General features: G+C 48.8%; 1 protein-coding gene across 2 annotated transcripts in view; it reads left to right on the plus strand.

The window, feature by feature from the left end:
• Positions 1-14,784, plus strand: part of NWD1 (NACHT and WD repeat domain containing 1) — a 63,073-nt gene that overhangs the window by 30,024 nt on the left and 18,265 nt on the right. For both annotated transcript variants that reach the window (XM_045573563.1, XM_036416011.2), the window contains 6 exons: positions 3,907-4,110; positions 5,579-5,738; positions 6,917-7,034; positions 8,209-8,367; positions 9,475-9,672; positions 11,318-11,440. In XM_045573563.1, coding sequence (XP_045429519.1) covers positions 3,907-4,110; positions 5,579-5,738; positions 6,917-7,034; positions 8,209-8,367; positions 9,475-9,672; positions 11,318-11,440 — 962 coding nt within the window. The remainder of the gene's footprint in view (positions 1-3,906; positions 4,111-5,578; positions 5,739-6,916; positions 7,035-8,208; positions 8,368-9,474; positions 9,673-11,317; positions 11,441-14,784) is intronic.

The raw sequence follows: 14,784 nt of genomic DNA on the forward strand, positions 1-14,784 counted from the left end.
TATCTGTCTGTCTGTTTATCTATCTATCTATCATGATAGATATTTTCTTTCTATTTTTCTATTCTATTTTTCTACTGATCTAGCATCTATTTTTCACTATTTTTCTTTTATTTATAATCCTTCCTATTTATCTCTCTCTCTCTCTCTTTTTATTTATCTACCTACCTAGTCTCTGTCTTAATATCTATCTATTTAAACACACACATAGTTTTCCCCTGAACCATTTGAGAGTTTATTACAGGCATCACTCCTCTTTACCCTTAAATATGTCACATTTTCCCTAAGAACAAGGGCAGCCAGTATCCCACGATGCCAAAGACAATGACAAAACTTAGGAAATGTGTCACCGACGCAATTATATTATTTAATACACAGTTTATGGTTAAAACTTGCCAATTGTCACAAAAATGTCCTGTAGAGCTGCCAATTCAGAACCACACATTGCATTTAATTATCATCTCTTCTGTCTCCTATAATCCGGAACATTCTGTTTGTGCTGTTTTGAAGAACATGGACCGCATTCCTCAATTTTTAATGGGTATATGTATCCTGGACCTGCTTTTGAATAATGGGTCTGGTGCAGCAGGTCTGTTGTAGGGCCTGGGACCCAGGTATCGCTCCTTTGATGCTACTTGTCCAGGGAGCACAGCTTCGGGGGGCGGGGAGGGGGGCAGGTGTGTAAGGAAATTGTAGGTCCTTCTCACCTGATGTTTGGTCTGATGGTTCCTTGTGATCACATCCAGGTTAAACCCGAGTGATGCTTGGCCCTTTTTGGGCACAATTCCCCCCCCCCCCACACTCCCCACTGTAAATGTGCAATGTTTCCCTTTGTAATTACTAAACAATGTGTGTGGAAATTTCAGGAAAAAAAATAATCTCCTTAAAGCAAACCTCTCTGGCCCATCTGGTGTGGCTCAGTGTCTGAGCATTGACTTATAAACTAAGAGGTCACTGTTTCAATTCCCAGTCAGGGCACATGTCCAGGTTGCAGGCTTGATCCTCAGTAGGGGGTATGTAGGAGGCAGCCAATCCATGATTCTCTCTCATCATTGATGCTTCTATCTCTCTCTCTTCCTCTTCTTCCTCTATGAAATCAACAAAAAAAATACACTAATAAAAGAGTAAGATGCAAATTGACCGTACCTTCATGACGCCCACCAGCCAATCAGGAGTGAGTATGCAAATTAACCCCAACAAATGTGGTGGATTAATTTGCACATGCAGGCACTTAGCGGCGGGGGTGGAGTGAGATGCTTATGACAATGAGGGCATTCCATACTACCCCAGCCACTCCAGGCCTCTGGGCAGCATGAGAAGGCAGAAAGGTGGCTCCAGCCAGAGTGAAGGCCCATTCTTGCATGAATCTTCATGCATCAGGCCTCTGGTATGTGTGTGTGTGTGTATATATATATATATATTTAAAAAGCAAACTTCTCTGAAGAATCAACCTCAAACCTGTCTCTACATCTAATTATAAGCTTGTGGCATGGGAGTCAGCAAAATTGTAACAGGAAAATCTAATTCTATTGTGTTCATAGAGTTTAAAGAGATGAAGTTTGCCCAGCCCAGAGAACGTTTTGGGGCTGCAAACTGGTGAAGCTGGGTCAGGATGGTCAGGAGGGATTGCTCAGAGATGCCAGGTGTGGACAGGGAGTCTGAAAAAATGAGCAGGAGCTAGAAGCGTGTTCATCTCCCACCCCCAGCAGCCCAGCTGAGCCCCCGCCCCCAGGAGGGTGGGATGGAGACCAACTGGCAGACACAACAGGCAATAGAGCTTTAGCTTAATGGAACATTCGAGCCCATCAGCAGGGATGCTTAACAATCCAATTTTGCCTCTTCTCCGTTTTAGGGCAGTTTTTCTCTTCCCCACCTTTGTCTTTTACCACAAATCAGGCAAGATGGGCGGAGAGCAGGGAGGGGGTATTGTTTGTTGTTTGGTTGGTTTGCCAGGAACAGAATACCTTTCACACTAACGCTTACTTTAGGGGCTTTATGCCGAGGCCGGGGCCGGGGGAGGCGCTCGGGAACCCAGGGCCACTCCAAAGCCAACTCCAGGGGGCATATCCCAGATTTCGCCAGTAGTACCCCAGAGTGGAGGCCTGGCATGGACTCTACAATGATAGACGGAGCAATGTTCCGGAATAAAGGGTTTGGACCATCAGGCCCCTGCGCTGCTGTCTTTGTGGAGGAAGCAGGTTGTCATGGAAACAGGCAAGCCACAGGAACCAGGGCAGCTTTTCATCCCCTCTCCCTCCGGATCCGCTCCCTCCGCACATCAGCTTTTGTGCGCGCCCCTTCCTTCCCCCTCCCCAGACCTCCAGCTTGCCACAAGCTTCCGTGGGCATCCCCAGCTCCCGTCTCAGGGGCCTGACTCCATTGTCCTGGCTCCGCCTGGAATCCTGCTCCCAAAATCCGGGGAGACAGAAATCAATGGGCCTTTCTGGCTCCACCTCTGATGCAATCAGTGGAGCAGAGGGGCCTCGCAGAGGGCAGGACCGCCCCTCCTGCGGGTGCGGAAGGCGGCTGAAGGTTGGACTTGAGTGCCTCCAGCTCGGTGAACATACGCTGTTTACGGATGGAGGGATGGAGTCGTTGGGGTGACGGTGGAGCCAGCAGCTCCAGCCGCCCAGCTGAGCTCCCACCCCCAGGACAGATCTGAGTTGGAGCAGATCTGAGTTGTTCTAGGCCAGCACCCCACCCCAGGGAACACCTGGCAATGCTTGGAGACATTTTTATTGTCATAACTGGGGAGGGGGGTGCTACTGACATCTAATGGGGGGAGATCAGGGATGCTGCTCAGGACCCCCCCACCCGCCCCCAGGGAGTGATGAAGCCCCAAATGTCAGCAGTGCTGAGTGTGAGAAAGTCTGCCTTAGCCTGAGAGACCCTCCTCTCTCTCTCTCTCTCTCTCTCTCTCTCTCTCTCTCTCTCTCTCTCTCTCTCTCTCTCTCTCTCTCTCTCTCTGTCTCCCGTTGATACCCACCTTGTCATACATCAGAAAATTCTGAGTAAGCCATCTCTCTATGTGAACAATGTGGCCAGTGTTTTGATCAAAATGAAGACTCTTAGGTTTGACGGACCCTAACAAAGACTTTGCTCAACATAACAGAATTTAAAAAAAAATATCCACATGAGCTTCTAAGTGAGGTGCAAGCAGAAGCCGCCTCCCTCAAAGCTCTCACGCTCGCTCGCAGGTGTTAGAAAGTCCATTCAGATCAGCATCAAAACTTCAGACGATTGCCCCATTTAAGGCCACTCCCTCCCTGTCAGGCTTTCTCCGGCCAGGAAGTATGGGGTAGACTGGGGTGGACATAGTTGGTTTCTGCATTATTTTCCCAAGTTACCTCCGCTCTCCCTCCCTATGTTTCCCTGGGGAGAGGACGGTGGGAGGTTCTGTAGCTGTGTGGATGCAGAAGGAAAGGTCAGGAAAGGTCCTAGGTGGTGGGTACAGATGGAACCAGGCGTTGGTGCCCACAGGCCTGGGCACGTCCAGACGCGGATCCTCAGGGTGACGGGCAGGCACTGTGCAGTGAGCTGGCCATGCTCCTCTGTCGCTTGGCGTCTGCCTCCTCCACGTGCGGAAGACGCAGGTGTCTGCACCCCTGTTCTCCTCCACCTTCAACCTCCACCCGGCCGTGCGGGCAAGACCAAGACCAAGACCAAGTCACTAGTCACACATTTCCTTCCAGTCTTTCTTCTTTTATGCCCAGGAGCCCTAAGACTTGGCATCCGTAGCTGATGTGATGCCCCTCGTTTTTTGTGTGTTTTATTTTGTGTGTGTGTGTGTGTGTTTTTAGTTTTTGTTGTTTGTTGTTGTTGTTGTTGTTTGCCTCTCAAACACCACAAGGCACAGCTTAAATGCCTCTTCCTACAGGAAGCCTTCCAGGTTTTTCTTCCTCCCTACAGGCACGGGCTCTCGGAGGCTGAGCTGAAGGACGTCCTGTCCTTGGATGATGAGGTCCTGCAGGCCGTGTACCAGGACTGGACCCCGCCCAGCAAGGAGCTGCTGCGTTTCCCACCGCTGCTGTGGGTGAGGCTTCGCCGGGACCTGGGGACCTGCCTGGCCCGGCGGCCTGCGGACGGCTTCACGCTCCTGGCCGTCGCCCACAGGTAGGCCCAGCGCAGAGGCCATGCCGTCTGCATGCCCAAGGGCTCCTCCTTCGCCCAGACCTTTGTCTCTCCCCACCCCCAGGAGTCACGTCTACTTGGTCCAGCATTCAAGGGTTTCCGCGCCCCGACTCTCACACAACTAGCTTGTTTTCTAGGAGGAGAAATTCACATTTAAAATTCACCGTTTTAGCTGAAACCGGTTTGGCTCAGTGGATAGAGCGTCAGCCTGCGGACTGAAAAGTCCCGGGTTTGATTCCGGACAAGGGCATGGTACAAGGGCATGTACCTTGGTGGCGGGCATATCCCTAGTACGGGGTGTGCAAGAGGCAGCGGATCAATGATTCTCTCTCATTGATGTTTCTAACTCTCCACTCCTCTCTCTTCCTCTCTGTAAAAAATCAATAAAATAAAAAAAATTTAACAATTCACTGTTTTAAAGTGTACACCTCAGTGGCACTTCGTACATTCGCAGCGTTTGCGACCAACCTTCTAAGGAGTTCCAGGATGTTTTCATCGCCCGAGAGGAGACCCAGGTCCCAGGAGCAGTCACTCCCATCTCCCCCACGGCCCCTGGCGACCTCTAACCCGCTTTCTGTTGCTGCCCATCTGCCTGTCCGGGACATTTTGTGCCGATGGGGTCAGCATGTGGCCTTTTGTGTCTGGCTTCTCTCACTCAGCATCATGCTTTCGAGATTCGTCCACGTTATAGCACGTGTCGAAGCTTCATTCCTCTTTGTGATTGCAGGGATGCGTCCCTGTTCATCTATCTGTTCACCCGCTGATGGATAGTTGGGTTGTTTCCGCCTTTGGCGAGTGTGAACAGTGCTGCTGTGCACTTGTGCGTCTAAGTTTTTCCATTCCCTTGGTATATACTCAGAATATATATATACACATATGTACTGTACATAATTCCAGGAATAGAATTGCTAGGACATTCAATAACTTTTTAAAAAAATTTTTATTTATTTATTTATTTTTAAAATATATTTTATTGATTTTTTTTACAGAGAGGAAGGGAGAGAGATAGAGAGCTAGAAACGTCGATGGGAGAGAAACATCGACCAGCTGCCTCTTGCACACCCCCTTCTGGGGATGTGCCCGCAACCAAGGTACATGCCCTTGACCGTAATCGAACCTGGGACCTTTCAGTCCGCAGACCGATGCTCTACCACTGAGCCAAACTGGTTTCAGCACAATAACTTATTTTATGCTTAACACGAGGAGCCCAAAGGTGTTATGTTTTTTTGTTTTTTTTTTAATAAATTTATTTGAGGTTGAGGGAGGGAAGATGGGCCGATTAAGAGATAAATGTTAAGTAGCAAATAGGACAGGCCGTCAGAAGACTTAGTGAGCATCTGGATGTGATTTAGAATGCACTTGCATTTGGGAACTGTCTCCTGGAAGGCCAGTGGCCAGCTCTGAGCTTGCCGGGTCCCCAGGCCCACCAGCCCCTGTCCCCTCTCTGCAGACAGCTGGCTGAGGTGATCCGGGAACGCTACCTCTCGGGGCCTGAGAAAGCCACGAGGCACGGACTCTTGGCTGACTTCTTCTTGGGAGCCTGGAGCCAGGGCATCAAGAAGCTCATCACCCTGCCCCTGGTGGGGAAGCCCCTGAACCTGGACCGCAAGGTGAGGTGTCTGCACCCCTGTTCTCCTGCACCTTCAACCTCCACCCTGCTGCGCGGGCAAGACCAAGTCACTAGTCACACATTTCCTTCCAGTCTTTCTTCTTTTATGCCCAGGAGCTCTATGACTTGGCATCCTTAGCTGATGTGCTGTCCCCTCATTTTTTATATTTTTGCCTCTCAAACACCTCAAGGCACAGCTTACATGCCTCTTCCTACAGGAAGCCTTCCAGGTTTTTTTTCCCCTTCTCAATTACTTGGTCTTTTACTTTGTGTTCCCTTCACTTCGAGGCAGAACGTATACGATTTTAAAATCTCTTTTTAAAACGATTTTTGAAATCATTTTGGATTTACAGAGGAGTTGCAAATTGAATACAGAGACTTCCCCTGGGCTCTTCTGTCCATTTCTCCCGACATTAACATTTTCCATAACTGTAGCCCATTGATGGTAACCAGTAAATACACTTGCAAGTCTTCTGGTGTCATAGATTTTTCTTCTTCTTTGTCCCCATGATGGACACACAGGAGGCCAGAGACAGTGCCAGGCCTGCTGGTCTCTCGGCCCTGCCCTTTCTCCTCCCTCAGGACTCACAGGTCCTCTCCCTTGTGCCCAGATCCCCTGCAGGCTGTCGCATCCTTTCCCTCTGGGACGTGGTCTGTACTCCTTCCTGGCCTCCCAGCCTCAGGACCTCCTGCTCCAGTCCATCCTCCCAAGGAATGCTTCTGACAATGCATGCTGGTCATGCCTCTCCTCTAACACCTCCCATGGCTCTCCAGTGCCCTCTGTGTCCTGTCCCACCTCCCCAGCCTGATATTCATGATCTTCTGCCTACAAACTCTCCAGTCTCTTTCCCACCATGATTGCCCGCTGTGCCTTATTATTCAGCCCTCCCCGAACTCTCATCCTGCTCTCTCACCTGCGGACATGCCATGCCTTGCCCAAGAATCCCATTGTTTGCCCTCACATTTCACCAGACATACTCCTACTTATCCTCTGAGGCTCTGCTCTAATGCCCCCCATGGGTTCCCAGAACCTCAGATCCCTCCCTCTGCCCAGCCCAACGTGTGGTGGGTCTAGGGCATCTCTGCCTGGAATTGTGTCCCCATCCCCCATCCCCCCCGACCCCCCTCCCCGCATCCCATAGTGCCCGGCCTGGCCTGCCACCCCCTCCTCTCCTGCAGGTGGCCCCGCAGCCGTTGTGGTTCTCGGACACGGTTGCAAACCTGAGGAAGCTGAAGGAGTTGCCCTACCACCTGCTCCACTCGGGCCGCCTTGAGGAGCTGAAGCAGGAGGTGCTGGGTAAGCCCTGGGCAGGTCCTGACCCTCCACCCTGCTACCCCTTTCTAGAGCCCGGGAAGAGAGAGGCAAGAGTCAATGTCCTTGGTTTCTCTTAGGCACTGGATCTCACCTGGTGACACTTGGCAATGTCTGGAGATATTTTGGTTGTCAAGACTCAGGGAGGGGGTGCTATTGGCATTGAGTGCTGGTTGGTAGTGCAGAGGGCGAGAAAGTCAGCCTTAGAATGAGAGCGACTTGCCTATCAATATAGCAATTGTCTCTATCTGTTTACCTTCCATCTTTCTATCATGTCTATTCCTCAGTCATATCTACCTGTCGTATCTGTCTATCATTTCTCTCTCTATCTCTCATTTATGTCTTTCTATCATCTTTATATCTATCCACCTATTATCTACCCATCCATCTTTCTTTTTGTCTATTTATTATCTACTAGAGGCCCAATGCATGACATTTGTACACTGGAGGGGGGTCCCTCAGTTTGGCCTGCGCCCTCTCAAGAGTGCTCCCGCCACCACCGCTGTGCTTGCCAGCATAAGCCCGGCATCTGGCTGGGCAGCACTCCCCCTGTGGGAGCGCACTGATCACCTGGAGGCAACTCCTGTGTTGAGCATCTGCCCCCTGGTGGTCAGTGTGTGTCATAGCCACCCCCCCTTCAGTCCATTTGTGTATTAGCCTTTTATTATATAGAATTATTATATAGGATTATCTCTATCTCTAATTACCATCTATCTCTAATTACCATCATCTGTCATTTCTATTCTATCATCTATGTCATCTTTATGTCTTTCCATCTGTCATCTATCTATTCATCAATTTTCTGTCTATCCATCTATTTGTCTATTCTATGTATCTATGTATGCATACATATATCTGTGTATCTATGTATCTATGCATGTATGTACCTCTATCTACCACTCATTTATTCCTGTGATTCTCAACCAGGGTGACTCGGCCCCCCAGGGAACACTTGCCAATGTTTATGTTTTTTATCATCGTGACTCAGGGGGAAGGTACTGGCCTCTGGCGGGTGGAGACCAGGGACCATGCTCCACACCTGCAGTGCACAGGACTGCCTGGCAGAGAACCACAGGGGCCGGGTTGCAGGGCAAGAGTGAGAAGCCCTGGGAGCCCTCCTCCCAGGAGGAACTGCTCCTCACAGCCGTCCCCTCCGCAGGCAGCATGAGCTGGATTTGCTGCCGAGGCGTCTCCGGGGGCATGGAGAGCCTGCTGGATGATTTTGACCTGTGTGCCCCTCACCTGGACGGCCCCGAGGTGGGCCTGGTCCGAGAAGCCCTCCAGCTGTGCCGCCCGGCCGTGGAGCTCCGGGGCTTGGGTGAGTCAGGGGAGCCGCTCTGTACTGACCCCTAGAAGCTCACTCCTCACTGAGCCACCTGCTGGATTCTTACTACCCAGCATTCCTTTCCTGTCCACACCTTGGGCTTTCTCCTAGTACAGTCTCTAGAACCTTAACTTGAACCCTGGAGAGTTTTGGAGTGAAAACTACCCCTCACCCCGGCCCAGCACCATTTCTAGAAAGGACCAGATAGGGCCGAAACCGGTTTGGCTCAGTGGTAGAGCGTCGGTCTGCGGACTGAAAGATCCCAGGTTCGATTCCAGTCAGGGGCATGTATACGTTGGTTGCGGGCACATCCCCGGTAGGGGGTGTGCAAGAGACAGCTGGTCGATGTTCCTCTCCCATCGACGTTTCTAGCTCTGTATCTCTCTCCCTGCCTCTCTGTAAAAAATCAATAATGTGTGTGTGTGTGTGTGTGTGTGTGTGTATATATATATATATATATATATATATATATATATATATATATATATTTTTTTTTTTTTTTTTAAGAAAGAAAGGACCAGATAGGTGATAGTTCAGGTAAAATCAAGGAAAGGAGACCAACACTTTATATAGCAAGAGAGAAAACACATTCCCACAGATTTAAAGAGTTATAGTTGATTTCAGAGAGGGAGAGGGAAATGATCAGTATTTCTCTAACCAAGACTTGCTGGGTGTCTACAAGGTTCTAGGCACTAAGGACACAGCAATGAACGAGACAAACATTATTCCTGTTTTCGGGAAACTCCGGGTCTAGGGTAGTGGGGGTGGCTGGGCCCTGAACAAACACACAGAGAAATGCCAGATTGCAGCTGCAGTCAGGCCTGAGCATGGGGACTCTGCGGACTGGAGGGATGGACTGGAGAATGCTCTTTCTCAGGAGTGACCTTTGAGCTGAGATGAGAATGAGATGATTGGCAGGAGAAGGGGGAGGGGAAGGAAACGTTCCAGGCAGAGGCCCAAAGGCTGGAAACCATCTTGTGCCCTTTAAGCAGGGGCAAAGTTACCTGGATAAGAGGCAGGAGAGGATGATGGGCAAAAGGGGGCATGCTTGACCCGGAAAAGCAGAGCCCCTCCCTTTAACTGGAGCCCCCTCTGTTGCAGAGAGGAGCATCCTATACACAGAAATCCTGGCCAGACTCCATTTCTTCGCTACCTCGCATCCGGCACTGGTGGGAGAGCTGTGCCAACAGGCCCAGCGCTGGTTCCGGGAGTGCCCACACCCTGTGCTGGTGCCTCTCGGAGGATTCCTCCAGCCTCCAGGAGGACCCCTCCGGGCCACCCTCACTGGCTGTCACAAAGGTGGGTCTCCCCCATGTAGCCCCCTCACCCCCGGCTTGCCCTGGAACAGTGGAGGGTAGTTGTTTCAGGCTCCTCTCTGGGGCTCCCCTCTGCCAGTCTGGAGGCCCCGAGGTGCCCACAAGGCTGCCCTCGCTGTCTCATGCTGACTCGCTCTCTCTGGCCCACAGAGACTGTAGATTACTGGTGTCAAGACTGCTAATGGGCCCAGAGTGAGGGGATGCCATCTGCCTCGGGGCTTCAGTCTCTAAGAATTGAGTGTCCATCCTACAGGGGGTGTCTGCAATTTGCAGGCTGAGCTAGTAAGTCTGGAAGCTAAGGGCTGGTGCCTAACTGGCTGATGGAATGTGTAGATTCCCTGGGGCACCAGAATGTCAGTGACATTCATTTGTCATCCGTTTGTCCATGCGTTCTTTCTTCTCTCTGTCCTTTCTTTCCTCCCTCCCTCGCCCCTTCCTCTCTACCTTTTTCCTTCCTTCCTTCCTTCCTTCCTTCCTTCCTTCCTTCCTTCCTTCCTTCCTTCCTTCCTCCTTCTTTCCTTCATTCCTTCCTTCTTGCCTCCTTCCTTCCATCCATCTATTCATCTATTCATCAACCTATCTTCCCTTTCTTCCATTATCCATCCTTCCATCAATTATCCATCCATCCACCCACCTCCTTTCTACATATCTTCCTTCCTTCCATCCAACCACCACCACCATCCATACTTCCATTAATTACCTTCCTTCCATCCCTCTATCCACACCACTTATCTTTCTATTTCTCTCACCTGGCCATCTTCCATCCACTCACCCTTCACCCATCCATACACTCAGCCATTCACCAGTTTGCCTATCCACCTATCAATTGACTCATCTGTCTACCCATTTAATACCTATCTATTCACTCACCTACTCATCTAACCAGTCATCCATCCATCCATCCATCCATCCATCCACCCACCAGCCCACCACCATTCATCCATTCCCTTTTCTGCTCACTCACAATCTCTTGCATTAATCAGGAGGCCACTGAATGCAATTAGCTTGTGGTTCAAATGTCAGTTATTGCAACTCAGAACATTTCTATGCCACATTGCCTTGTATGGGAAAGCTATATTCCCAAGGCATAATGCTTCCAAAATAGAAATTCTAAGCAACATTAAGTACAATTAATGGAACAATTGGTTTAGGAACAGCCACTATAATACTGTATTGAGAAGGATTCTGAGACTGAATCTGGTTTAATGGAAAACACTGTGCATTTGTTAGGATACAGTTGAAATGTTGTAACAAAGGCCAAAATAATAGCCGCTTAAATGAAATAAAATAGTTCATTTCCCCCCCTCACATTACAGCCCAGTGTTCCCGAGGGAGCAGAATCGCCCCTGGGTGGGAACCGCTGAACTAGAGAGACTTATGGCCAAGTTATGGTTGAGTCCCTAAGAGCAACATAAACATGACAGCCGAGATCTGAATCTGGTGTCTGACAGCTCTGGCTTCGAAGTCCTGGCTCTGCTGCTTCCTAGGTGTGTGGCTCTGGGCAGGGACTGAGCCTGCCCGTGCCTCCGTTCCCCTGTCTGGGAAGTGGGGACCCATTTGAGGACCGCACGGCTGAGGACTGGTACGTGGGAGCTGAGGTCCTCCCTGTTGTCTTCCGTGGGCTGCAGGCATCACTGCTATGGCGTGGAGCCTGGAAGAGAGGCTGCTGGTGGTTGGCACCCAGGAGGGCATCGTGGCTGTGTGGGACATGGAAGAGCATCAGGTGGTCCACATCCTCACTGGACACACAGGTGAGGCTCAGGGGGTGGCTCAGGATCACCTTCTTCCTGGTGCCCCACATCCATCCATCTGTCCCCAGGTCCCCTGCATCACCAATTCACTTCTCTGTATCAAAACCCTGGCTTTGTGCCGAAACTGGTTTGGCTCAATGGATAGAGCGTCAGTCTGTGGACTGAAAGGTCCTGTGTTCGATTCCAGGCAAGGGCATATACTATGGTTGCGGGCACATCCCCAGTAGGGGGTGTGCAAGAGGCAGCTGATTGATCATTCTCTCTCATCGATGTTTCTGACTCTCTATCCCTCTCTCTTCCTCTCTGTAAAAAAAATCAATAAAATGTATATTTTTTAAAAATCCTGGCTTTGATCCTACATATGTGAGTTATCACCACACAACGTAACACCGTAGCTCAAACAATAGCTGTTTCTTGAGCTCACCTTCTGTGGATTAACAAGCCAGGCTGGACCGAGCTGGGCAGCTGTCTGGTCTGAGCCAGGCGTGCTCATGCACCTGTGATCAGTTAGTGAGGCACCTGGGAGCCGACTGGTCCAGGATGTTCTCAGCTGAGACAACTCAGTGGTGCTCCACGAGGTCTCTCATCTTCCAGCAGGTGAGCTGGGGCAGAGGCAGGGTCTCTGAAGGGCAAGCACCAGGTCTCTTAAGGCCCGGCACTGTCCTTGGAACTGGCACCCTGTCCCATTCTGCTGGCCAGAGGAAGTCACAAGAACAATCCAGAGTCAATGAGCAGGGAAATCAATCAACAGTCCAAAATCAATGAGCAGGAAAATAGGCTTTATATCTCTCTTTTTTAAAATATATATTTTATTGGTTATTTTTTATTATTATTATTATTTTTAATATAGAGGAAGGGAGAGGGATAGAGAGCTAGAAACATCGATGAGAGAGAAACATCAATCACCTGCCTCCCGCACACCCCCTACTGGGGATGTGCCCGCAACCAAGGTACATGCCCTTGACCGGAATCGAACTTGGGACCCTTGAGTCCTCAGGCCGACGCACTTACCTGCTGAGCCAAACCAGTTAGGACTAGGCTTTATCTCTTGATGGGAGGAGTAGAGCCACAGTTCCGGGGCCTGAGCTGCAGAATGGATAGACCAGGGTGGATAAAGCACTGTGGACATCTATACAATTTGTCTAGCACAGTCAAGTTTTCATTTCTGCATAGTCCCATCACCGCTTATCGTTTGTTCATTTGATCAATCGTTGACTGTCTGCTTCCACCAGGCCCTGTTCTAGAGGCTGAAGAGGGACAGACCAGGGCTCAGGCCAGGGGGACAGGGGTAAGGCACACGCTTTGGACGTACCTTTAAAGGGGTACCCGGCCCGCGCTCAGTTGGTTGGAGCACCGTCCTGTACACCACAAGGCTGCAGGTTTGCTTCCCTTCCTCAAGGGGGTTTGGTTTTATAGAGTCATATCCCTCTTAACGGAAAGAATCTGTTCTGGGACGTGCGTCATTGGGCAATTTCATCCTCGTGGGAGCATCATGGTATACAACTGGCAGTGTCACACCAGCAGCATCACAAACACAAGAGTCAGGCATTGCCCAACAATGGCTACAAGGTCACGAGGCCACAGGGATTTTTCAGCTCCATTGTAATCTTGTGGGACCACCATCGGATATGCAGTTGTTGACCGAAACGTCATTATGTGGCATCGTCATAAAAGCTTTTTGCAACCGTGTTTGTTTGTTTTCAGTTAACATAATATATTTTACCTTTTTCCATTACCGTGTATATATCTCCAATTCATGTTAACAGTAATATAGTGTTATCTATGGGGATATATTCTAAAGCATTGCTATTGATAAAACTGTTGCTTGAAAATACTCAAATTGCAACAAATAAAAATCACCCACTATCTTGTCGGAATTTAAATGATAAAGACCTAAAACTCCCTTCCTTTAGTCTCTCCCCTTTCCATTTCCTCCAGGAAGTGGTCAATGTTTACAGTTTGTCATAAACCAATAGCGAATTTTCTCCAGGCTTATGCTAACATAACTCTCTATAGGCTCATATACTTTGAGTTTTTGTCAAAAATCAGATCATGCTATTTTGTATACTGTGCTGCAACTTGCTTTGATCATAATATAATGTAACAGTATTTTGTAGTGATTGAGAGCTTGGACTCTGGGCTCAAATAGTGGCTCCATTACTTATTGACCAGATGGCTTTGGACAGGTTACTCTATTCTGCTGAGTCTCAGTTTACAGATCTGTATAGTAGGATAATAGTCATATCTCACACTGTTGTTACAAGGATTAAAGGAATTTAATGCATGTAAATCACTTACAACTATGCTTGGGACATAGAAGCACCAAGTGTTGGCTATTAAAATAATTATGATTATCATGGTCAACTGAAATATATATATATATATATATATATATATATATATATATATATAATTTTTTAAAATATATTTTTATTGATTTTTTACAGAGAGGAAGGGAAGGAGATAGAGAGCTAGAAACATCGATGAGAGAGAGACATGGACCAGCTGCCTATTGCACACCCCCTACTAGGGATGTGCCCCCAACCAACGTATACATGCCCCTGACTGGAATCGAACCTGGGGCGTGTCGCAGGCCGATGCTCTACCACTGAGCCAAACCGGTTTCAGCTATATATATATATTTTTTAATGCCTGCATAATATCCTACCTAATAATAGACAAACATGTAAATTGACCGTACCTTCGCTAAGCCACCAGCCAATCAGGAGTGATATGCAAATTAATCCAACAAAGATGGCGTTGGTATGCATACACAGGTGCTGAGTGACTGGGGCGGGACATAGGCTTTCTGCCCCAACCCCAGTCTCTCAGGCCTCTAGGCAGCGTGGGAAGGTGGGGCTGGAGCAGGAAGAGGCAGCTCCGGGGCCTGAGCAGAAACGGGCTGGAGCAGAGTGGAAAGATGGTTCCAGCAGCCAGGGAAAGGAAAGCCCATTCTAGCATGAATCTTTGTGCATCGGGCTTCTAGTCTTCATATAAAACAATGATACAATTAAAGTCCTTTTATACTCTTTATTTCTGTAAGAAATTTCTAGAAGTGGAATTTCGAAGTCAAATATATGCACACTTTCTCTTTATTCTTCTTTTTTCTTAGCTACTTATTTTGAAATACTTATAGACTCGCAAAAGTTTTCCAACTAAAATGGTACATAGCTCCTGTGTACCCTTTATTCACCTAAGTGACAACACCTTACATAATTATAGTATATTATCAAAACCAAGAGATTGCACATTTTAACGTTTAATAAATGGCACCAAATTACCTTCTTACAAATATATGTCAACTTAAACTCCCGTTAGCAAGGTAGGAGAATAACTGATTTTTT

The sequence above is a fragment of the Pipistrellus kuhlii genome, unplaced genomic scaffold (genome assembly GCF_014108245.1).
Source record: "Pipistrellus kuhlii isolate mPipKuh1 unplaced genomic scaffold, mPipKuh1.p scaffold_m20_p_52, whole genome shotgun sequence".
Lineage (NCBI taxonomy): Eukaryota > Metazoa > Chordata > Mammalia > Chiroptera > Vespertilionidae > Pipistrellus > Pipistrellus kuhlii.